General features: G+C 40.6%; 1 protein-coding gene across 2 annotated transcripts in view; it reads left to right on the top strand.

Annotated features, from left to right (window-relative positions):
* The window catches only part of LOC123769990 (major facilitator superfamily domain-containing protein 6), an 80,275-nt gene extending 55,730 nt beyond the window's left edge, over positions 1–24,545 (top strand). For both annotated transcript variants that reach the window (XM_045761528.2, XM_045761526.2), the window contains 11 exons: positions 3,370–3,939; positions 4,392–4,574; positions 5,251–5,416; positions 6,673–6,835; positions 6,975–7,145; positions 10,406–10,616; positions 13,049–13,212; positions 16,922–17,195; positions 19,567–19,734; positions 20,757–20,942; positions 23,764–24,545. In XM_045761528.2, the coding sequence (XP_045617484.1) occupies positions 3,879–3,939; positions 4,392–4,574; positions 5,251–5,416; positions 6,673–6,835; positions 6,975–7,145; positions 10,406–10,616; positions 13,049–13,212; positions 16,922–17,195; positions 19,567–19,734; positions 20,757–20,942; positions 23,764–23,819 (1,803 nt within the window). In that variant the 5' untranslated portion in view covers positions 3,370–3,878 and the 3' untranslated portion in view covers positions 23,820–24,545. The remainder of the gene's footprint in view (positions 1–3,369; positions 3,940–4,391; positions 4,575–5,250; positions 5,417–6,672; positions 6,836–6,974; positions 7,146–10,405; positions 10,617–13,048; positions 13,213–16,921; positions 17,196–19,566; positions 19,735–20,756; positions 20,943–23,763) is intronic.
* The last annotated feature ends 1,408 nt before the right edge of the window (positions 24,546–25,953 follow it).

The raw sequence follows: 25,953 nt of genomic DNA, 5'->3' as shown, positions 1-25,953 counted from the left end.
AGTGGTGCCATCACTCTGGCTACTCGTACTGCTCCTCTGCCACTCTCCTAATCAATGTGTACTCCTCCTCCTTCCAGTTGCATACATCGTGATTTCCTCCTGCGCTGTGCTCTCAATATTTCTTCAGTGTTCATTTGGTCCTTCTCTTTGCCTGCAGACACTGTCTCTTGAACCCTATGGTAATGCTCGTCTTGCTTCCCGTAACTCTTAGTGGTAGTATAAATCTTTCTTCGACTTTTTTGTCCATCATATCCTGTGTGTTGACTTTTCTGACCTCTCTTCTCCATTGTATCCCTTCTCCCCAGGGATTTTCTGACCTGGTAATTCCCTTTTCCAATAAGGTAACCGTACACTCTCCCGCTCCTTATCTCTTCTTATGCTCTTCATTCTCGCTATGCCTTCCTAGACTAAAACAGTGGTCGTTGTTTATGTGGCATTTATGCTCAGTGTTTTCTGTGCCCAGCACATACAATCTATGCTACACAACTGACTCCACAAAGCTGTGCTACACAACTGACTCCACAAAGCTGTGCTACACAACTGACTCCACAAAGCTGTGCTACACAACTGACTCCACAAAGCTGTGCTACACTCAAAGCGACCTTGCAACTGCAGCTCGCAATCTCATTTTAGCTCTGAGAGTGTGTATCTGGATCTGGTCCCTTGCCAGTAACTTATATATACGGGTTCCAGTATGACGCAGTCGCTGTAATTTGCTATGTCTTCTACTGTCTCGCTATCCCCTAGTCTCTCGTACTCACTATTTCCCTATTGGACACACTCACTAGTTCCCTGTCTATTGGACCCACTCACTAGTTCCCTGTCTATTGGACCCACTCACTAGTTCCCTCTCTATTGGACCCACTCACTAGTTCCCTGTCCATTGGACCCACTCACTAGTTCCCTCTCTATTGGACCCACTCACTAGTTCCCTGTCTATGGGACCCACTTGTTAGTTCCCTGTTTATTGGACCCACTTACTAGTTCCCTGTCTATGGGACCCACTTGCTAGTTCCTTGTCTATTGGACCCACTCACTAGTTCCCTGTCTATTGGACCCACTCACTAGTTCCCTGTCTATTGGACCCACTCACTAGTTCCGTCTATGGGACCCACTTGCTAGTTCCTTGTCTATTGGACCCACTCACTAGTTCCCTGTCTATTGAACCCACTTGTCTATCACTAGTCAAACCTGGCCTCGGGCTGGGCTTGGGGAGTAGTACTCCTCGAACCCTTTTCAAGTACAATCCAGGTACATGATACATAAAATATTATATATATATATATATATATATATATATATATATATATATATATATATATATATATATATATATATATATATATATATATGTCGTACCTAATAGCCAGAACGCACTTCTCAGCCTACTATTCAAGGCCCGATTTGCCTAATAAGCCAAGTTTTCATGAATTAATGTTTTTTCGTCTACCTAACCTACCTAACCTAACCTAACCTAGCTTTTTTTGGCTACCTAACCTAACCTTACCTATAAATATAGGTTAGGTTAGGTTAGGTAGGGTTGGTTAGGTTCGGTCATATATCTACGTTAATTTTAACTCCAATAAAAAAAAATTGACCTCATACATAGAGAAAAGGGTTGCTTTATCATTTCATAAGAAAAAAATTATAGTAAATATATTAATTCAGGAAAACTTGGCTTATTAGGCAAATCGGGCCTTGAATAGTAGGCTGAGAAGTGAGTTCTGGCTACTAGGTACGACATATATATATATATATATATATAACTTTAGAACACTTTCCCACCAGGAGACTCGAACCCTAGCCAGCACAGAATATATATATATATATATATATATATATATATATATATATATATATATATATATATATATATATATATTATATATATATATATGTTTTCAGGTAAAAGTTCATACACAGAAGATGAGTTACAAACGTAATGTTGGATTTATAGAGCTAGTACATACAATACCTAAAGCCATTAATACGCAGAGCATTTCGAGCAAGACCCCAGTTAAACCTTAAAGAAAGGGGTATTCATGTAAAAAATCTCGGAAATAATAATAATATCCAAAGAGCTAACATTTAGAGCACACGACGAAGCAAGTTATAGTGTGGATAATGAGAATCTTCAAAACAAGGAGGTGCCACACCAGTGATAGTATTCTTCAAAGCACTGGTGCTATATTATGTGGAATATTGCTCAGTCCTTATGGCCCCTTTCAAGGCAGGTGAGATAGCAGAGCTAATAAAATATAGAGAAATCCTTTACTGTGCGCATAGAATCTGTGACTCAAGTGGAGTTTAATTCATAGAGTTCCCCCAAACACCTTGGTGCACACATACAGTATATTCATAAGGGACAAAAAGAAAATGCCAGCAGACTTCAGGGAAGGAAACCCTAGCCATGGTTTATAATTCCATTCATAACTCTATAAATTAAACTCCACTTGAGTCACTGTTTCAATGCGCAAAGTAAAGTGTTTCTGTATATTTTATTAGCTCTGCTATCTCACCTGGCTTGTCAGGGCGCCTGACAGCTGAGTAGACAGCGCTTCGGATTCGTAGTCCTGAGGTTCCGGGTTTGATCCATGGTGGATGTGGAGACAAATGGGCAAAGTGTTTCTTTCACCCTGATGCCCCTGTTACCTAGCAATAAATAGGTACCTGGGAGTTAGACAGCTGCTATGGGCTGCTTCCCGGGGTGTGTGTAACAAACAGGAGACCTGATCGAGGACTGGGCCGCGGGGACGCTACGTCCCGAAATCATCTCAAGATAACCTAAAGAAGAAGATGGTTAGAGAGAAATGTAATGTGGGTAGCAGAAACACAATTGTGAAATGTAAAGTAGGATAAAGCAATAGCCCCAATGAAATAGAGGCTCCATCTACAGAGAAACTGTATAAGTGTAGCCTAGCAGTGGGAATCCTGTCACAGTATACAAATGAATGAGACGGTATTCCAACTGGGATTATGGGTGACTTGGGTTACCACCTGGTAGCAGTTAAGGGCATTATAATTAGGATGGTTCCCCCCTGCAGCAGTGAACATTTGCAATGGTTACTATGGAATTACTTTCATTCATGTATTAACTTGTTTTTCTGCACCCATGGTTGTAGTGGGTTTTGATTTTGTAGATCCTGGTTTTGAGGTGCTCTCTGATCCCCAAGCTTCCCTACACTTCATAGAGCGAACCACATTCTGGTCCTGGTTTCTGGTATGCAACAGATGGGTCTCATGGGCATTGTGTGATGGCCTAATGTTTAGTTACCTATGTGTATAAAACTAGGAGAATTACTGAAGGGGGCCCCCCCCCTTCCTAGAAAAAATATCCAAGGCCTAAAACTATCTTTTTGATACTTGCAGATGTATTCCTGAAGAAGTTTGAGACGATAAACGAGAAGTGGCCATGAGTGGCCACGAGCATCGAAAGCTGATCAAATGCAGCAGCACCAGCATTATCCAGCCCCAGCCCTGATGACCTGAGTCCGGACACATTCCACCTAGGGCTGTTGTTCCCCCTCCTGCTACACCTCCACAACACACGACACCTTCCCTTGTCCAACTGCACTCTCCATCTAGCCCTGGAGGAATCCTCACACTTCAAAGCCCTACATACTTCCTTGAAGAATACCAACACCATTAATAAGACTTAGCCCATATATATACAGTATATATATATATATATATGTATATATATGTATATATGAATATATATATAAATATATATATATATTTATATATATATACATATAAATATATACATATATAGACAGTACATACATTATTTTGTACCTTTTAACTAGACACTTAGGTATTTAGTTGGTGTGGTCAAACATTCCAAGATTGTTGGCAAGCTGGAGGAAAAAGGAAAGATGTCGTGCATCAACAAGAACCTCGTCCTACTCAAACTTCTTCTCTTCACCTTTTATGGGGGTGAGGCTGTCTGTTTATTGTAGTTTTCATTTGAAAATATGGATAAACCTTTCTATTTACCTATGGGTATAATTTGTACACACACACACACTATTCAAGTCTATTTTGAAGTGTGTTTTGCAGTATGCAGGTATAAAAATTATTAATTTATATTATAGTCACAGGACATTTAGGGCCATGGTTCATCAAGCATTTACATAACCACTTATGAAACCTGTACATGTTAATCATGGTAGTATTGTTTACATTTATTAAAGTTTACATTCTTCAAACTTCACCATCCAAGGTGATTATTGTTATAAACAACCTCGTAGTGCTTCAAAGCTCATAAACTGTTTAATGAATACTGTATAAAGAAATGTCGTTATTAAGGGAAGATGTACGGGATTTTGTAAGTTGTCGTGTAAATGCTTGGAAATGGGCTAACGAGCTTGTTGTTTTCTTATTTGCAGCTCTTGGTTGCCTGATGCCATTCCTGACAATCCACATGCGATACATTGGGCTGAGCATCCATGAGATCACCTGGATCAACTCTGTCCTGCCTCTCACCTCGCTCTTTGGCCCTCCACTTGTTGGCATGTTGGCCGACCGTTTGGGCCACTACCGACCCATCACCATTGTCTGCATGATCTTTGGTGAGAGCAGCACATTATGTGTGTGAGGGGAATCTATAGCACTGATAATACAGCCCATCCTCCTGTTTAGCTAGTACTTATTGCTAGTACACCATCGTTTAGCTAGTATAATGGTGCACAGTTACAAATGTACTATCTAAACAGGAGGATGGGTTGTATAAGTAAGTGTTGTCTGCAAAGTCATGGGAAAAGGGTACAGGAAAGTTATCTTGAATTACAGTTGTTTGTTATGGCTTAAGTCTGTTTTAAGAAGGGAATGCACAATTGTTTACCAGCTATACACTCAACCTTTAGCTGCATTTATATTTTCCGCAACAGGGACATGTAGCTTATACATTTTGTGGAGCACCTCTTCCCCACCGTCCCTCTCTGCTCTTTTATAATTTTCTTAATTCTATGAATACCATTAAAGTTTTGAGTAAATATGTTAAATCTGTATTATATTAGAACTCAATTAACTATGTAAAATAACTACAAATTAAATAAGACACCTCATATATTGTGTATTTATAAATGTGCTGAATACTACATATATATATATATATATATATATATATATATATATATATATATATATATATATATATATATATATATATATATATATATAACCATCTCAGATTATGTAGTGACATAATGTTAGTGCTAAATATTAATGCAACCTTGATGCTTACAGCTGCACTGATGCATACAGCTCTATTGTTTGTGCCATCGTGTGAGGTGTCACCAGCAGTTGAACCCCCACTGACACTCCGGTGTGACTCCCTCGGGGGTGCTCTGGTGGTAGACTCCTGCGGCCATGATTGTCCACAGCCAGTTGGTTTCCACTCGTCGTCCTTTGTGTGAGACAAGTTTTCTCTGTTTACAGATAGGGGTTAACTTAATCCAATATTTGTATTAAATATGATATTTGAGAGCACAGTAATTAGGATTTATAAATGGAAAATAGGTGTTAATCTTCCTCCTGGTGATATTATTAATATTTAAGTTTTTGACAAGGTACCACATGGAAGATGGCAAGGAAATTACAAGCGCATGAAATAAATGGTAGAATACTAGAGTGGATAAAACGATGGTTAAAACAAAGAAAGCAAAGGGTCTTTCTAAACGGAAATGACTCTGACTGGAGAAATGTTGTGAGTGGTGTATTGGAAGGTTCCATTTTGGGCCATATACATCAATGACATAGATGAGAATATACAAACTAAATCATCAAATTTGCAGATGGTAAAGTGGGAAGTGAAAATAATATTGAGACCTTACAGAGAGATCTACATGAACCCCACAAGTGGTTGGATGACTGACAAGTGCTTTTTAATATTGAAAAATGGAAGCTCTTATGTGTGGGCCATAGCAGTGCGCATCACAAGAAGTGCCGAACCAACCAGTCTGTAGTGGACACATGAGCCTGCGGGCTGCTCCGAACAGCAACCTGTTAGACCAAGCTCTCACAAGTCAAGCTTGGTTCTGAGGCCAGACTTAGGAAGTAGTTCTCCTGGAACCCCATCCAGGTACAATGAAGAACATAATGAGGCATTGACACAGAATTATAGTTACGCTCGTGGCGTCCCGTCTTTCCAGTACAGTACTCCATCATGTGGCACTTTGAAACTACGTACTGACGATTTTGGCCTCCACCACCTCACTTAACTTGTTCCAACCATCTAACACTGTTTGCATGTAATTTTGTGTGCCATCTGCATTGGCACACATTATTGCTGACAACTCATCCTTGCAACTTGCCTTACTCCTCAGAGCTAATGTTTTTCAGACAAACTCCTCCAATACAGACCTGTTCCATCACCATTACATATATGATACTAATATAATTAGAAAAATGTTGCTTAACACTTGGGTGGTGGAAGTGTGTGCAAGTTGGTGACCTAAATGTTCCGGTCCACCTGAAACATTTAGGGTGCCGCCCGGGGTGCCGCCAGGGGTATATACTGTATATACACTGGTTATCTGTCCCCCAACACAATGAAATATTAATTAATTTTGATTAGTGTATCTTAAGCATCCCACTAAACAATAGTTTCGTTTAGTGTGTGTCTACTTAGTACTGTACAGTATACTATATGTTCCTTGTGTAACACAGGGTTACAGAGTGTCGTAACGTGTGCAGAGAAACCAGTACAAAACCCACCACAACAGATGAAGAGCTGGATGAAGCCGAGAGATTCGTGGTTCGTGGAACACCACCCGTCATGCGTTTCCATGCCTCGGGTAAAAAGGACTACCGAACATTCAATAATGATACGGTCAGTTATTTAATTATTCGAAGAAACTGACATAGGGTAATATTGTGGAAAAAAATAAACGATATTGTATATTGAGAAAATAATAACCTGCTAAAAACATTGATACTGCACTACTAATATTGATATATCTGGGTTACAGATAACACTACAATTCAACAGAACATTAGAACCTGCACGACATAAAAGAGAAGGTGACACGGTGATGTGTTACTACAAGCTGGAAGACTTCAGTACAGATATCAATCAGTACACAGGCCTCACGTGTCAAGCGGCCCCGTACTGTGAGGTTATCTGTAATGCTACTGAACTGGTAAGAAAATTGACACAGTATTTTAATAGATATAATTATTACTAACACAAGTTGTATTCATATATGCTGTCACTTTTATCATTTAAATTTTGCATAATACAAAGTACAAAAGAGTAACAAATATTACATTAATAACAACAACAATAATAATATAATTAGCATCTGCAAATTATATGTGCATAATATGCACAAGTGCTGATGATGATGATGATAGCAGTAATAATTCTAATGGAATTTATTCCTGGCAGCAGTCATCACAAGTAATTATCAAAAAAGGTTCCAAGGTGTGTCTGTGCCCAGCCCATCCTCCTGTTATGGTTGTCCTTACAGGAACGATGAGGACCATAGTATATATACCGATGTACAACAAAATTAGAACGTAGAAATCTGAACTGTCGAGTTGGACAAACCAGAAAACTATTTTTTACTTGTATTACTTTGACAAACTAAACTAACCTATCGTAACCTGCCAAGGCCTAATGCACAATATCTGAGGCCTAATTTAGTGCATGTGCGTGCTATACTAGGCCTAGGAGTATTTAAGTGTTTTTTAGCTTCATTTATTTTAAAAGAATTCCTTATTAGTCAGTATACAGTACTATTATATATAAGCTAAGTACTGTACGTACGAATTTGTGACTATTGACGATCGTCACAATAGGTACTATCTAAACAGGAGGATGGGTTAATAAAAACTATGTATAGTACAAGGTTAAGATATCAGTGAACCCAATGATGGTTACTATGTTCACAGCACGAGACAGACATCCACAGCACACAGCCACGGTTTAGTGCGTCTACACATCATTAAATGGGACCTCATGTTCCTTTAGAAACTAAACTTGTGGAAAGTTATTCATATTTAGGATTTAGTGACCAAGATTCTAATAATATTAAGTGTTGTGAATAGTGTTTGCAATGTACATATTGCAATATTGCACATTGCAAACATATTGGTAAACATTTTGCCATGTTAAGTGCTGTTGACAACTGACTAGTGTGTAGCACTATGCTGTGCTTGGATTATGAGGTTACCACACCCACCAGAAATGCTTATTGGTTTGCAGTGGTGCATAAAATTTTAAATATTCATATATAATAGCATGTTTTATTGTTCAAAGAATATAAAATTGTTCACATATTAGTGACATGAATATACAGTACTTGTGTGCACCTATGTTCTACATGTTTTGTGATACAAATAACATCGACAGCCCAGTGCATCATTGCATTTGAAAAAACCATGGAAAAGCACTAAAAAATACACATAAGATATAATAGGTTCAATGCTTGCAGTTACATCTGTGCAAAACATTTGGAGCTGTAAAATAGGTACCTGGGTGTTAGTGGGTGGGTGGGTGTTACATTTGGAGCAGTAAAATAGGTACCTGGGTGTTAGTCAGCTGTCACTGGCTGCTTCCTGGGGGTGGAGGCCTGGTTGAGGATCGGGCCGCGGGGACACAAAAAAAAAAAAAAGCCCCGAAATCATCTCAAGATGACCTCAAGAATTGAAGCTCGGCTGAAGTCTGATAACAGGTTACTAGAGTATCTCACCCACTACAACTGCCTAGTAGTTTATAAGAGTGCATAAAAATTTACTTGTATATAAAGTGTGTATACAGTGTAACAGTAGCAAAAACAGTACAAAGTATTTTATTGTTCTACGACTATAATATGTTGCACATCTTAATGACAGAAATATATTTGAAAATTTCATCATTCCACACAAAAAGCCAGAGTAAAAACAAATCGGAGACATTGAAATATACACACTAATCACAATAGCGTGATATATCAAATGAACAAATCCACAAGGGCCGTGATGAGGGTTCGAACTTAAGTCCAGGATGATCCCAGATGTGCCTTAGTCGATTGTGCCACCATGTCTTTTACCATGTTGTGGTACAATCAACTAAGGCACATCGAGGATCATCCTGGACGTAAGTTCGAACCCTCATCACAGCCCTTGTGGGCTGTTCGTGCAAAAATATCGTTGTGGAAACTCCCACCTCACACCTGGTCCGGAGCAACCGCTACTGGGTAATAACTCCATGAATGCATATGATTTGAGATGTCATCACGAGATTTCCTTGCTGCACCATGGCCAAAGTCAGTCAAATAAAATTTTATTTGTATTTTTATTGTGATCAGAGAATCCATTTTAACAATACAGTATTAGAAGGAAAATAATTTTTTCCCAAGCACCAGGGCATTGTCTAGTATAAATAGCACATACCAAGGGTTAAAAATTTAACTACAGGGGTACTTCAGTTTTCATAGTTAATTCATTCCCAGAGACGGAATGAAAACCGAAAAATATGAAAACCAACAAATTTTCCCATAAGAAATAATGTAAATTGAATTAATCCATTCCACATCTCCAAATATATTAACTAAAAATACATTTTATACAGAATAATACTCTTAGGTACCTTACCTTTATTGAGGACTCTTGTTGGCATATGGAAGACAGGTGAGGAAGGGGAGAGGAGGAGAGGTGTTAGTGTTTGGAAAGGGAGTCCCCTTCCACTGTAACATCAGTGATGACCTTTTTGGGTTACTCTCTCTCTCTTACGTTTTGCAGGTATACCACTAGCACCGACTTGGTTGTGGCCCTGCTTGTTTTACTAAGAATCTGTCTATAGACACTCTTTTTTCCCTATGTTTTAACACTTGTTTGTAGTGAGACATCGCATTGTCTTGCTATGAATGATCTCTTGTTTTTCCTCTATTGTTATCCTCAACTATTTTCTTAGGTTGAACATTATTACTGACTTCCTTGGAACCCATGGCATGATATGTAATAAGAACTTTTATGTTCAGAAACCAAAAAAAGCACAAAAACAATGAAATTCTTCATAAAGAATTCAAGCGCGATCACTAGGCGAGAGATACATTGTACTAGTGAACTGAAGTGCCACACTTGCGGTGGACCCGTACGTGTATAAACAAACTCCGAAAACCGATGCAAACAACGAGTACCGAATCTAATTTTTCGGAAAATTGAGTATGACTGCCGAAAAATACGAGAACAGGGGCATACGAAAACAGAGGTTCCACTGTAATTATATCTTTGAAACCTTTAATAAATATACAAGGATTTACCCAAAGATGTTGTCAAATTTAGTACATAGTATCTATCGTGCATTAATTTACTCCAGTTGAATTTAGTTTTTATAACAAATGAGCTTTTATGCATTGGTATTTGCATTTATATCATCAGTGACACACTGAGAACATTTTGCTTTTGTTCTTGACAGGTGAATGGGACTCGGTTTCTACAGAGGCCTCTTTGCTCTACAATCAAGGGAAACCCAAAGCTAACACTGTGGCTTTATTTCGCTGTTAGAGCTGTTGCAGAAATGCTGGCTGCCATCCTGGTCTCATTGTTAGAAGCTGTGGCCCTCACAATGGTCCATCAGTACAAGGGAGACTATGGCAGGGAGAAGATGTTTGGTTTACTGGCTGTTGGTAAGTTATTTTACACCCTCAGGAGAAGATGAGAATATATCTGAGAGAGACACTATGGTCTTAGTTTTCAAGACCATGCTAGAGTGCCAGCTGCATGCTTAGCATTTGCACAGGGAAATAAAGATGAAAAACATCAAGCATTAAAAAGATGCTCTTTTCTGGTGAGGCCCCAAGGAGCTCCTCGAAATACGTGCTGGTTCAGCCAAGTCTTAGGGAGATGCACTATGCCTCTGAGAAACATCCTTGTCTGCTGGGAGCCTGGACCAGAATCTGGCTCCCTACAAGGTTTGGGGAGCTTTGGGTACTAGAGATTAACTCAAAACCTAGGAGGACTGGGGTTCCATTTCCACGGTAAGACAGAGACAGTTGGGCACGTTTCTTTTCATGTGAATTTTCTTTTCTTTTACTGCCTCTTCACCTAGCAGTAAATTGATAGCCAGGAGTTAGGCAATTGTTGTGGGTTGCATCCTGGAGGTCAGTGTGTCCTAGGGGGAGGGGGGGGGGTTCACCCTCAGTAAGTACAGGATTCCTGTTCCTGACAATGGGAAACTAAAACAAGCAACTGCTTGAAGAAAATGAGGTACCTTAAGGTACTAAAGCAAACAGTGTCATAGTGTAAAGACTTCTATTGATGATGTGCCTGATAGCCACCAGATGCCATCTCAAGTCACTGGGGTATTAGACAGCCCATCCACCCATTCATGAGTGGTTTAACTTGAACCCCACCACTAAACAGGGGAGACAAACATTGTGGGAATAGGGAGCTACTGAGGGCCTCACCAGAATAGACTGTTTCATTACATTCATCACTTGAGCCCTGGGAGGGCCTTATCAGTAGTTTCCTGAGCTCACTGGCAATGTCACCTAAGCATAGGTAGCCTACATTTCAGAAAAACAAAAACAAATTGGTAAACAAAAATTCTGCTAGAGCCAAAAGTCCTATAGTAAAACATAGTGTTGAATGCAATGAAATGTCTCTTTCTGGTGGGTTACACGATTGCTACAAGTGTGGCTAGCTGACATACTTAAGAATGCACTGGACACCGTTGACCCATATGTGCCAAATGAGGACCAGGACCAGAATCTGACCAGAATATGAGGCTGTTTCATATACTTCCCCATTTATTCTCCTCATTTTCTGTTAAGACACTCAGACTTTTAGGATGAAGCTTTCAAGTTCAAATTGCTATACACAAGTTTTAAATATCAGGAATTTCTTTTTCAGTTTTATTAAACAATAGAGATTTTATACAAAATTGGAAAATATCCTGAGTTACTTTACAATTTATTGATATATTTTAGTTCTGTTTTATTAGTTTTATAAAACTATAATACCAATATAGCTATAGGTTAAGTACTGATTGTAATTAAGAAGCAATAAAATTATTATCTTCAAAAACTAAGACGGTTAGGTGAGGTTGTGGTTTTCTATTCAGTTTTTCAGGTAAACTCAAATATTCACAATATATTTGACTACAATCTAATACTAAGTGAAAATAAGTACAATTCCTGACTGCTATGAATAGTACATAATTGCACTTATTTGTGCTCTTACATTTACCTCCCCATTTTTGGAGGACGGGCTGCATTGTGTTGAAATGCCGGAAGAGGCAGAGCCTTGGAAAGGTGTAAAGGTTATGCTGTAATAAATCCAATGGATGACCAACACTTTGTACAAACAGAGCTTGGGCCCAGTGAAATAACACAGAGCTTGTGAAGAGGGCACTAGGTGTGAGAATGAGTGGGGGGTAATGTCCTGAGACTACTGATGGGCAGTGCTGCCACCTGATGGGGTGCACGAGCGATAGTCTAGTGGTTTGGCCCAGGTGACGAATGTTTAAATAGTTAGGGACATTAGTGCCCAAGTTTACCATGCAGTATGCTCTACCTTTCTGGTGATTTTTTCTTTTAGGCGTTGTGGTTGATCCCTAGAATTTCAGACTCTCCTGCCTATACTAAGAGTCTCGATTCTAGTTCTGGTCTCCAGTAGGCACTCGTAAATCGATGAAATCTTTTATGGTTCTTAAGTATGTCAGCTAGTCAGGTGAGTAAGCTAAGGTAGCTAGTGATGAGGAAGCTAAGGTAGCTAGTGATGAGGAAGCTAAGGTAGCTAGTGATGAGGAAGCCAAGGTAGCTAGTGATGAGGAAGCTAAGGTAGCTAGTGATGAGGAAGCTAAGGTAGCTAGTGATGAGGAAGCTAAGGTAGCTAGTGATGAGGAAGCTAAGGTAGCTATTGATGAGGACGCTAAGGTAGCTAGTGATGAGATCCTCCCAGAAAATGTATTTTCTGTCCTTTAGGATGTTGAGTGTGTGTTCACATGTGACTACACTGCAAAATAAACTTATTTAATAAAAAGTTCGACTTTTGAGTTATAAGTTTCTAATTGACAGCCTCAAATAAGACACTAATTCAACTCATTTCATTTTCTCAGGAGTATTTTCACCAATCTCTGGATATCTTGTTGACACACAATTTGGAACCTTTGGTAGCTACAGTTATGCTCCAGTTTTCTACGTGTTCAATGGTTTAATGTTGGTAACCACGGCTGTCACTATTGTTCTTCCTATTGAAGTACAAGTTCAGAGAATGAGTTTGGTAAGAATTTTAAATGTTTATTATTTATTTACACAAAATTTTATACAAAGTTTGAGTTTGTTTGGTAAAGCATTATTGTGTTTGTTGTCATATAATAATAATAATAATAATAATAATAATACACAGACTAACGTGATGTGTCAATGAGAAAATTTATTAGGGCGCCTAGTCGAGAGGATCCCTGCCTAGTTGACTAGGGCGTGAACGTGGGAACACCCACCTCATAAGTTCGAACCCTCATCACAGCACCTACGGATTTTCTCATTAATAATAATAATAATATCTTATTTAGGAGAGAGTACATACAGTACCTATGATATATGAACAGTGGAGGATTAATAGGCGAGATAAGAACATTGCCTCAAGCCGCTAATACGTAGAGCATTTCAGGCATAACAACAAAATAAGTAGAACAAACTGTATACTGAGTTCTTTAAGAGAATTAAAAAATGATAATGCATTTTTACATGATATTTGAAAACCAAGTTTTTTAACAGTACAAACATAGTAAGTAAATTTAAATTGAAGAAGAGATTAAACATTATATTAAATTGTGTAGAGAGCCCTCACTGGCTTCCTGAAGCCATCTTGCTGAGATTGCTATACTGATGGTGCTCTTCAGCCATGTTTGGACTACCCGGGTCCAGAGCCTGGTCCCCCCTCACACAGATGCAGGGAGCAGGTGACAATCCACCAGAAGAAGCCTCCAGAATGTCAGCGATGCTTTACACTAAACTAGACAGTTCACAGAATGAAGCCTCTAAATTCACACAGAACAAAGGATTCACTCAGACTAGCTCAGAACTCGTTATTACCGATTACCGCCACCAGACGGCACAGCCCAGTCCTTCCCAGTCCTTGGTTTACGCGCCACCTATGTACTGTTGCTGATACTGTACCTCCTGGTACAGCTTGTAGTGCTAATGGTCTGTCAGGTCGCAGGCAAGCCCTGCTGCTTCAAGCTAAGTGCCAGCCATCCTTGAACTTTGTTAATCTGCAGGGGGGGGGGGCTATTTGTCTTCTTTATTAATCCTTTATTTAGTATAGGCTTCATGCCCATGTTTTGGTTCCAGCTTGTGTGGGTTTGGCCCTTTTGGCATTTTGGGATTCATGCATTCAGGGTTTACCTGTGTGCCCACTAATGCTGTCCTTACACACAGTTTCCTTCTCTGGTGCATTTTGGAGTTCATCCTTGAGAGGTCTGACCACCAGAGTGGGGAGCCTCACCTTTGGTTATTCAAGGATCCTTGATTCATCTGTTTGCACCCTTGGCTAAGGGTGGTCTTTGACTGTGTTGAGGCACACTGGGGTTTGTCTGCTTGTTTATACTGTACAGCACACTGGTTGCCATTCGTAGCCTGGTAATTTGGGCCGTGATTGGTGACTATTCTAGTGGCAAGCGGCCCCAGTGCCTAGGTTGTCTGCTTGATTTCATCCTTCAGATCCTGGGAATCACCTGTGGGTCTATAGCATGGTCTGTATGGCTTGGCCTGTCAAGTCTGCTCTTGCTGAATGCAAGTTTGAGGGGTGTTAATCATCCTTACTACAGGATGATGATCATTCTTTGTGTTCCCTGCCATGCTGTCTGTTGGGCCTTTGATACCTACTATCCCAAGTCCTGTGAGGTTTGCTCTCACTGGGTCATTGACATATTCCACCTCCCGGTTGGAGGCATTTCAGGCAGCTGCCGAGTTTGTGAGCTAGGTTTGCTCATGTTAAGGCGCTTGCGGCATTTTTATTGATTGGGTGCCCTGGAGTTGGCTTATATGATGTTTAGGAACCTAGATTTAGAGGTGTTGGTGACCTCCACCTGGACTAAGTACACATCTCCTCTTTCTTTTCCCATGGATGTGGTTTTCCCTGCTTCTGGTCTCTTTTCCCCTGGTTCCGATTCTGAAGTGTCCGAGGGTGTCGGATTCGGGTTAAGGTTTAGCTCGGGGTGTAGCTCAGCCTTCTCTAAGGGTGGTCCCATCCACGTTAATGGCAGAGGAAATTGAGCCTTCCAGTCCTGCCCGGATTTTGGGGCACTCGTCTTCACAACCACCCTCTTGCCACGAGGCTTCTTCTTGGGAGGACACCTTCCTGTCTCGGGTGTTGGGTGAGCACTTTGGCTCTGCATCAAGCTTCAAGAACAGCTGGTTGATCAGATCAGCAATCAGGAGGCCTGGTCAGAGATTGGGCTGCGGGGACATTGATCCTCTATAGCATCAACAGGTAGGTGCCCCAGAGTCATCGTGGCACGCTCCCGGGGTTGAGGGGAGCTCAAGGAGTGTCCTTGGATGCCTTTCAGCCCCCATGGCTTTTGGTTCTTTCTGTGGAGGATTTGTTGATGTAGGGATCTTTTTTTTTTCTCTCTCGATTTTATGTAAGAGTTGGATTGCTTGGGTGCAATCCAATTCATAGCCCCAAAGGGCTGTCAATGTTTCTATCATTTTTTCAGTATCTTACCTTTCTCACCTTTTTCTGGGGGCAGCCCCGTTGGCTCCTCTGGAGCAGGCTGATATTGCTAATATTAGACTTTAGCATCAGTCGGTGTGAAAGGAGTTCATAGGCCTACCGGGGACCACAAGCCAGAACCTGGCCCCCCTCAGAGAGGCACGAGGAGCAATGGCTTATAGAAACCCTCATGTGGTTGGAAGCATTCTATGTCTGCCATCGACTGGGTCAGGCATCCAGAAAGATAAGCATCTCAAAACAAACCCCTATTCTGGTTGAGAAATTGTGACTAAAAGCCGAACTAGTGGACAGAACTCCTCAAACCAAAAATGAGCAAACGAGCATGACGTCACTGCGTCGCCGTCTCAGCAGCTCTCCCCTCCCCGGGAGGGAAAAGGGAGCCCCAGACCCCCTGCACCGGATATCCAAAACCCCAGGTCTGAGGCTGACACGCTAGGCTGAAGTCACGTGCTCTGGCTCCGGTTTTTGTCTTCAGCTCTGTGCCCTTGTGTGGTGGCTGTCTCCTAGGGTGTGCACGAGCCAGGAGTAATTCTTCAGTACTTGAGCTGCATGCGCCTAGGGTTACCTTCCCTAGGTGCCCTGTAAGTACAGTACTGCCCTTGGGGCTTGGGGCCCCCTTCCCAAGTTTCTTGCGTTCTGCCTCTGTTCGGTCATTTGCTGCTCGGCTTTTGGCCGCCCTTTGTGTACTGGGGTGTTCTGGCTCCCTTGTTCGCCTTAGGATAAGAGGCAGTTTTGCACTGGTAGGGGCGCAGGGTACTGCACAGCTAGTTTTATTTTTGTTTTCCAAGGGGTCCCTGGGGTTTGTTGCTGCCTGTTTGGTTGGCCGGGGGTGGTGCTTCTTGTGTCGGGATGTAGCTCTCGGTTTTTGCCTGCATGCCGCGACCTCTGTGGCCCTAGACGCGCTTTGGGCTGAGCCGAGTTTACTTCGTTCCCGTTTCAGGGTTCGGGTCTCCCGGGTCGTTTGGTGTTGCCATTTGTCTTGCTTTTACGTTCGGGCGTGTGGTTTCTGCCTCCAGGGTCTCTGTTCACCCAGCAGTAAATAGGTAGAGTACTTAGGAGTTAGGAAGCTGTTGTGGGTTGAATCCTGGGGAATGTCAGTAATTTGACCTATCTTGGCCCCAATAGTCCTGTCCCCAACAGCTGGAGTTATTTCCCTTATTTTTTGTACGAGAATAGATGTTAGTAACACCCTGTATGTGAACTTTTCAAGTATGTTTTGGTCATTAATATTATTTTGATGTACTTGTTGCAGCTGAAAAACATGAGAGAGCTGATCAACACCACAGAGCTCAGCATCCTCCTGGTCCTGATGACCATGCTTGGCACATTCTGGGGATACCTTAAAACATTTGTTTATGTCTACTTGGAAGATCTGAGCGCATCGAAATTGCTCTTGGGCCTTACGCTTTCCTTTGGAATTGTGCCGTCACTGCCGTTCTTATACAAGAGTGCTGCTGTAGTGCAGTACTGTGGCCACCACTACCTCATCATGCTGGCCTTTCTTGGATACTGCATCAGATTTGCTGGTAAGTGACAGACCTTATTAAGTATGCATTTAGACTATACTTTATATGTATTTATACAAGTGTTCTCATTCTTTGTCAGATTCATAAGATGCCTTTTGAAAAGTAGAGTACATTACATTTCAGAACTGTGCATTACAATATATTTCATTATAGTACTTTACATTTCAGCACAGTCAATTTAAGTAACATATAGGACATTTTAGTACAGAACATTACAGTATATTCTGTTTTGGTGCTTACCTATCAGTACATACCTATCACTGACTACGGGGAAATGAGATCAAGCTCTTTATGCCCTGCTTCCTAACAGTTTATACCTGATGTTGTAATTACCTCTTTCAATATTAATGTTTTCACCATATTTATTTCTTAAAGTTGTGGATGGAATTGGCTTCAACAATGTCTTCAATGCACTCCACTTGCCAACCACGTGTACAGGGAATTAGTACTTCTTACATCTCTGACTCGGTTGCCTGTCCAGCTTCCACTAATGTACCCATTGTCCTATCTCTAATTTAAATAGGGTTCATTTGGCTACTCTACTTTACTACTCTACTCTACTTTTCCTTTGACTACTCTACTACTACCTTTCCCATCTTCTTTACATTACACTTAACTGCTGGAATTCAATCCAGATATTTATCAACCCAGTTTTGAAGTTTGTCAAGGTCTTCTTACAGCACCCTACGGTCCTCTTTGGTTCTTACTCTCATTAACTTTGCATCATCTGCAGACATTGACATGTATGAGCTCACTTCTTCAACAATGTCATTCATATAAATTAAGAAAAGTAATGGTTCAAGGACAGAGCCTTGTGGAAAACCACTTTCTGCTCTTCTCCAGCCTAACATCCTCATCAGCCTGAAGACTCCAAAATAGCCTACTGGAAACCAGAACAAGAACCAGAACCTAAGTTCCTTAGAGGCACAAGTAGTAAAGTGTTTTTACGATCACCTTCTCTTAGAAAACTTTGAAAGTAAGCAAAACAATACAGACAACTGTAAGATTCACCAAGAGAAAAGAATTGAAGCGCCAAGCTACTCGGCAAATGATTTACTTAATAACTGGATGGAATCCCCCTAGTTACAGCTGACTGCCAACATCTGACACCACTACTGGGAGCTCCCAATTTCATCATCAGAACCTTAATCCTGTTGCTGGTGACCTTGAATGTGAGCCTCCACAAGTTCCTGGCTTTAGCACATCCTGACTTTTCTGAGATAAGTGCAGGCCATCCTTTGGGGCTGTTTGTTTGCGTGTCGTTCCCGATTTTAGTATTTGCTTCTCGAGCATGTTTCAGATGTCATTTATTGCCTAAAGTTGCATGTGTTTAGGGTTACCCTTCTCTAGGCGTCTGTTTTGACATTACTCCTGCTCTAACAGTGTGACTTCTATGGGGAGCTTGGGAGTTCACCTCTTGAGAGGCTGTAATACTGCGTAGGCTGCCTTGCCCTGTGCAAGTGTGTCTGACTCCTTTGTGAGGCCCTGTGGTTAGGGGGGCATTCAGGGTGTTTGCTATGGGGGTGCACTAAGGTTTGTGTGCTTGTCTATATGGCACACCACTGATGCCCTTCTCAGCCACATTTATACTCGAGTCTGTGTTTGGTGTTGGTTCTTTTGGCGAGTGTCTTTAATGCCTGGGCGTCTTACTTGGGGTATTTCTTCAGGCCCTTGTAAACTTTATGGGTCCTCGGCACAGCTCACTATGGATCTACATACCGATGATCATTCTTTCTTCATCTTCATGCTGCCTGTTGGGTTGGTGAAACTTTTGACTGAGGCCTGCAATGTTTGCATTCGCAGGGTCTCTTATTTTATATGAAACTGCCTCAAGACAGGAGGCTTATCAGGCAGTACCTAATTTGCGAGCTTGTTTGTCTCACATTTGTAGTTTGTGGCTTGGTGCTCGAGTGGATTTACTGGAGTTAGCCCCTATTATGTTTAGGGATTCAGAGTTGAGGGGCCCCCTGATAGGCTCTTCAGGACTCTCACATCTGAAATGACTCATCTGTGAGGAGCTACTTCAGCGAGCTAGCTTCCATGAGCCACCTTCCAGAAAGAGTTGTTTCATTACATTCAGTACTGGATTTTTTTCAAACTGATGTTTTGCAATAAATTATTTAAAAATAATATTCATTGATTTACTTTGTATAATTACCATAACTTAGCTACAATACTGAAGTGCTTACCCTTTAGTTTTCTTCAGGGTAAGAATTAAATTACCATTTTTAAACAAAGCATTGATCTTTTCTTTTTAATATCAATCATGTGCTTCTGTAAGCAATCACAATATCGATCATGTAGTTCAGTAAGCATGCATAATATTAATTATGCACAAAATAAACTCCTAAATATATATTTTCTTTTTCAGGGTTATCATACATCACCAACCCGTGGTGGGCGTTACTGCTCGAGACACTGGAACTGTTCACACTCAACTTGATGAATGTCTCGGCCGCAACTTTAGCATACAAGCTTGCTCCTAAGACCTTCGTGGCGACAGCCCAAGCTTTAGTTTGGGTTTCACATTTTAATATAGGTTAGTTTCAAATTATAAATATATGGTTATCATAATTTCAGCAACATTTTTCTCTGTATACAAGACAAGGAGGACTATATAAATTCTCTTCCCTTGGTATATGGTCCAGTCAGCCATTGTCTTGACAGTACAGTGCTAACATTTATATAATGATGATAATAATAATGATGATAATAATAATAATGATAATAATAATAATAATAATAATAATAATAATAATTCTAATAATATTAGTGAAAAGATCAATTGGAAGACTGGAGGGGCTGTGAAACCCAGACTCGGGAGATCCTAAGCTGCACACACACCTTACTTTTCTAGATTAATCTCCTCATTGATATATCACATTAGTGGGATTTCTTTGTGTAAGTAATAACAATTATAATGTTTATACAAAACATAGAGAAGAAGGATAAGATAGTGGTAGCATATTTAATAAAGCCACACGTACAGTGTGCACATAGTCTCAGGCATTTCATCTCTCCTCCCTGTTTTATGCTTTCCATATTGCCAAAATTGTGAGTTCATGGGCAATGGCATTTTATGCCTATTATTATAGCAGACAGTGAAGGTCACTGCCAAAGAGGGGTATACTATAGTGCTGGTCACTGTAAGGGGGGTACACTGCTGGTCACAGTAATTGGGATATAGTTGAGTCACTGTAAGGAGCACAATGTTGGTCACTGAAAGAGGGTACAATGCTGGTTACTGTAACGGGGCTAGATTACAGGTCACTAAAAGGGAAGTTACAATAGTGGTCATTACTGGGAGGGGGGTTACAGTGGTTACTACAAGGGAGGATGTACAGTGGTGGTCACTACAAGGGGGGGTATAGTGGTGGTCACTACAACAGTGAGGTTACAATGGTCACTACAGTGGTAGACACTATCCATGGGGAGTTAAAGGTACTGTACATTAAAAAATTTCAAGAGCACACATCCTGGAAAAATATATAACAATTAAATGATTTAAAGATTTATAGACACAATTCTGATTGTTGAACTTTTCCTCTTCCTTTTCATCAGGTCGATGCATTGGTACATTTGTTGGTGGGCAACTTATGAGCCAGTATGGGGAGGTGCTGGTGTTTCAGGGAGCGGCCATTCTGTCGGCAACGTGCGCAGCCGTTTACCTCAGCATTCATCAGCTTATTAAATACTTAAAAGCAAGACAAAATGTTCAGCCAAAACCACAGCCAAGCAGAGAAAATGGTTTGTTCATATTTTGAATATGTTATCATACTTCATTCTTGTTTAATTGACTAAAGGTAAGGTAATTATTAGGAAAAAGCAGTCATTTTAACTATGCAGTGTAGCACTTGGAACAGATATGAGGATATGGATTTGGGATAAGATGGAGGAAAGTAATGGTGTCCAACCACTTGGAGAGTTGGAGAATGAATGTGTACCTGTGAGAAGCAAAGATGTCATTTTACCATCCAGTTCAAGTTGTTGAATAAATAATAAAGTATGTATTTGTTTGAAACTCAAGTAATATATTGCATTCCCTCAGTAATTGTTGTTTATCCACTTGTTGGGTAAACAACAAAATGTTCCAGTATTAGGGACCCACTGATGATACTTGTATAATGTTCTTACCAAACCCCCTAGATGATTTCCAGAGCTTGTCACTTAATAATTTAATAATTCATTGTGTCGGGAACAGACAGCCAGAGTGCATTTATACGCGTTGGGCTTATATTGCGATTCCCCCAAGGTTGAATTACTGATCTTACACCCCCCCCCCCCATTACCCAGGATGTAACCCCACAACAAGTTAACTCCTGAGTCCCTACTGTACTTACTGCTGGGTGAACATTAGGCGATAAGAAATGCACCCAACTATTTCTGTCCCGCCTGGGATTCATTCTCTGAATTCTCAATTGTGAGTCGAGAACGAACCCGACTGTACTACTGGGACGATGGTAATCCGTTCCCAGAGACGTATCGTAAGTCGAAACGATTTTTCCTATAAGAAATACTGTAAAGGGAATTGAATTAATCCGTTCCACACCCTCAAAAATATTAACTTAAAAATACATTTTATATTGAATACAATTTTTTTCTCTAACTACAATACAGTACATATGTTTATCTTACCTTTATGGAGGACTCTTGATGACGTATGGAAGATGGTGAGGAGGGGGGAGGAGGAGAGGTGTTACTGTTTGGAAGGGGAGTCCCCTTCCATTATAACATCAGGCAGTGAGGACTTCTCTCCACACTCTGGCACATTTTGCCTGCATACCACTAGGACCTGCTTCTGGCTCACTGCTTGATTTTCTCACTAGAAATCATTCCATTGAAGATTGCTATTCCCTTCTTTCCATCACTTGTCTGTAGTGAGCATCACATTGTCATCAAAAAGATTAATGCAACGGCCTGTTACAGCTTTATCTGGGCGATTCTTTTCAGCAAAACTTTGCAGTTCTTCTCATACTGCACACATTTTCTTAATTAATTAATGAGAGACATCCTCTAATGCCGCCGCCTTCGCTGCCTCCTCCTCCTCCGAAGATTTGTTGTACTGCCTAGCTAGTTCAACGACACGAGTACCATTTTCATGTTTACGTATGATCTGTTTTTCCTCTATGGTCATTCATGCATGTGTTTTCATATGTTGAACCTTACCACTGACTTTCTTGGGACCCATGGCAAGATATATAATACAGTAATCAGTTTTATGTTCAAAAAGCAAAAAAATCACCACAAAAATGGAATTTCTTATAAGCCTATCAAAGGGTCTTTAGGGTCAAACCAACCCTGAACCCAGCAGTACGAATGCAGCAAATAGTAATGATGGCCCTTGGAGTAAAATATATAAATTATAATATAAACCCAATCTGACATTTTTTATATACTGTGCAAGTGTTCATTAATACTGTTGTGCCAAATGTTATAATAGAGCCAAAATTTACAACCTAGTTTAGGTAAAAAAAAAAAAAAAAAAACTGTGACCCACATTAAGAGACATGGGTATGAAAGCAGACTGTCAGTTTGTAAACAGAAGTCTTAGTGTAGCACTGTTGGATCTACTGGGCTAGAAAGGGTCAGTAATTCCAGTGAACCCTCCTCTCCATAAACTACCTCAAAGCCGAGCCTGTAGAGTGCAGTCTCACTATCCCTAACCCTCAACAGAAGAGAGGCCAGATGACTGGTTCGGTGCACTTGCAGCAAGACATCTCTGAATAATCATAAGAGCTGGTCACCAACTGGCCACCATTATTCAAAATAAATTTACAACAGGTTGAAAAAATACACAAGGGATACTCAAAGATCAATAAATATCACATTGTTATACTGATCATAGTTTACTCACTAAATTGCTCTTAAAGGATACCAAGATCCAACCTTAAGTAGAAAAGTAATCCTTTTGTATTAATAACTGATCTCCCATTTACCAGTGACATGTACACCATCAAGAAGCGTGTGTGTGGCACTGGGGATGGGCATTACGCCACCACCTTCTGGTGGTTGGCAGTGATAAACAGTTGTGGTGATCGATTATTAAACATAGCCTGCCATTAGTAGTCACACAGGTAACATCATTAGGGAATTCTGTAAGGCTTTAATGTGTGAGTTAACCTGATTGTCATTCTTTACTGGGTTGATATTTTCTGTAGTGGCTCCCTAGCATCTTATATGATCGTGCAGGGATGTTCGAATACAGTCCAGTGGCACTGGTGCCATATGACAGTTCTGCCTGACCGTGCACGATCCTTAACATGACACAAACATATATCTAAGAGAATAGAAGTGAAGATGTTTGGAAAGAGCATTTTGGTTCATTTCTAGATTTGTTATAAAGTAAATTTAGAAGTGAATAAAAATGTATCATCAAAAATTCTATTAGACATAGGGTATGTAGTACATATTTGTAATACATTTGAAAACTTCCATTCCTATTAAAGAAATACCATTCACAAAGTGTTAAAACAAGTTGCTGTCAATGTTTCAGTAAGGCTACAACAGAAATTACTAATTTATTATCTTGTCACATCCTAACCATGTTAATAGACATTTTATTTTACAGGAAATGTTCCAAATGGCCATTATACCCCACTTCAGGTTGCCGATGAAAAGTTTTGATCGGAGCTTCACCCTAGATCTCCTCGAGTTACCATGTTCAAACAAGAGGAAGTTCGGTGATACTGAACACTATATGGCACTGTGATAATCCAGTTTGATCCGAGTGTATCTTAGAATCCTGAGTGGCAGGATAGTCATGTAAATAAGATCTACATACGATTATAATTAGTGATAATAGCACGTACAATATGCTGGAGACACTTTCCAGGTAATAAACGAATATGCAACTTTTCATTTCCTTAGAATGGCATGTTCACTGTAAGTAAGCGTGGCATGTTCATTGAGTAATGTGACTTACAAATCTTGATCAATGGCATCTTAACCCTTAAACGGCTCAGCATAATAAAAGTCCTACATCGTGGTGTGCATGGAAACAAATACTGTAGTTCACAAACATTGGTACATAAAACTGCAGGCGACAATTCGAGCAAAGGAGGTAATCACAGATAGCGACAGGAGCCATTTAAGGGTTACAAGAAGATGGCTCATCTTCAGATTAGTTTCCAATAAAAAAAAAAGGAAAAAATAATTGAAAATCAAGAAAATGAACACAGGATATGAGTATTATGGTGCTAAAAATGCAGTGATTTATAACCAGACATAATATTGCTAAGTCAGTAGTGTACAAGGAAAGTGGTCATGTTTATTTATGGTCATTTTGGCTGTTATTTTAATGATACCGTTATTGTACAATTACAACAGTTATATCTGACACAGCCAATATATGGCAGGAATTTCTCTTTCACCTTCTTTTTATTATACATATACTATAATACTTATACTCTGTATATGGATAAATTTGTGTGTATATTTATATATATATATATATATATATATATATATATATATATATATATATATATATATATATATATATATATATATATATATATATATATATATATATATACTGTATATATATATATAATTTTCTTTTCTTTCTTGGGGTTGCCCCTTTGGCTCCCAGGAGCTATCCGGGCTGATATGAATGTATTAGACCCTGGCATCAGTCAAGCGATTGGAGTTCTAGGCCTACCGGGGACCACGAGCCAGAACCTGACCCCCACCATTCCCTCAGAGAGGCACAAGGAGCAATAGCCTATAGAAACCCCTTTGTGGTTGGAAACATTCAACGTCTGCCATCGACTGGGTCAAGCACCCAGAAAGGTAGGCACCCCAAAATATTAATTTAATATATTGAATGGGTTTGCAGCCTAGTTGGCTGGTTAAAACATTGCTACCAGGAAGCCGAACTGTTGGACAGAACTCTCCCAAACGAAAAATCAGCAAACGAGCATGACGTCACAACCGTCATCGTGCCGCTGTCTGTGCAGCACCCTCCTCCCCCTCCCGGGAGGGGGGAGCTTACCTCCTCACCCTTGGAGTCAACTGGGGTGTTTCATGCGCCCCCGTTTGCCTCTGGGTAGGAGGCAGTTTCATCACTGGCAGGGGCATGAGGTACTGTGCAGCTTGTTTTCACCTTATAACAGCGGCCGGCTCTGTTCCACCTGGGACGTTGTACTCGCGCGGAGTTTTTCTTTTCTTTGTTTTCTGCCTGGTGGAGGCTCTGCCCTTGGTGTATTGACCCCTCTCTTATTGTGTTCTTGGTGGTCCTCTGCTAGGTCCCCGTGTGTGTACACGTCACAGGGGTTCAGTTGTAGCAGTTTGCTTGGTAGTTTTGGGCACCGGTTAGCAGTAACTTGCCTGGGCTTGTCTGGGCTTGCCTTAGTAACTTAGCAGAACGTCTAAGGGCACTGGAAAACCCTGCTGGAGCTCAGTGGTCCAATGGATCCGTCCCCTGAGTCCCATCTCGCTTCATGCGAATTTGAAGGTTGCTCTGTCCCCTTGTCTCAGGGTGACAATCACCTGTTCTGCCTCCGTCATGTTGCCTGTTGGGTCGATGACACTTTCGACCCGGAGTCTTGCGAGTGGTGTTCCTTGCATGTACTCCGCTTCACCCAGTCCACTGATCATGATATAAGGGTGCAAGCAGCTTTAGCATTGCATGCATGTTATAGGGTGCTGCATCGCACTTGGTTGGTTACCCACCCGGATCCCCCGAGGCTGCCCCGTTTTAGTTATAGGGGACCCGGACTTGGGTGTGTTTTGTTGCCTTGTCTTTGGTTCCATCTGC

This window comes from Procambarus clarkii, chromosome 45 (assembly GCF_040958095.1).
Source record: "Procambarus clarkii isolate CNS0578487 chromosome 45, FALCON_Pclarkii_2.0, whole genome shotgun sequence".
Taxonomy (NCBI): Eukaryota; Metazoa; Arthropoda; class Malacostraca; order Decapoda; family Cambaridae; genus Procambarus; species Procambarus clarkii.
This window is presented reverse-complemented; position numbering and strand designations above follow the sequence as displayed.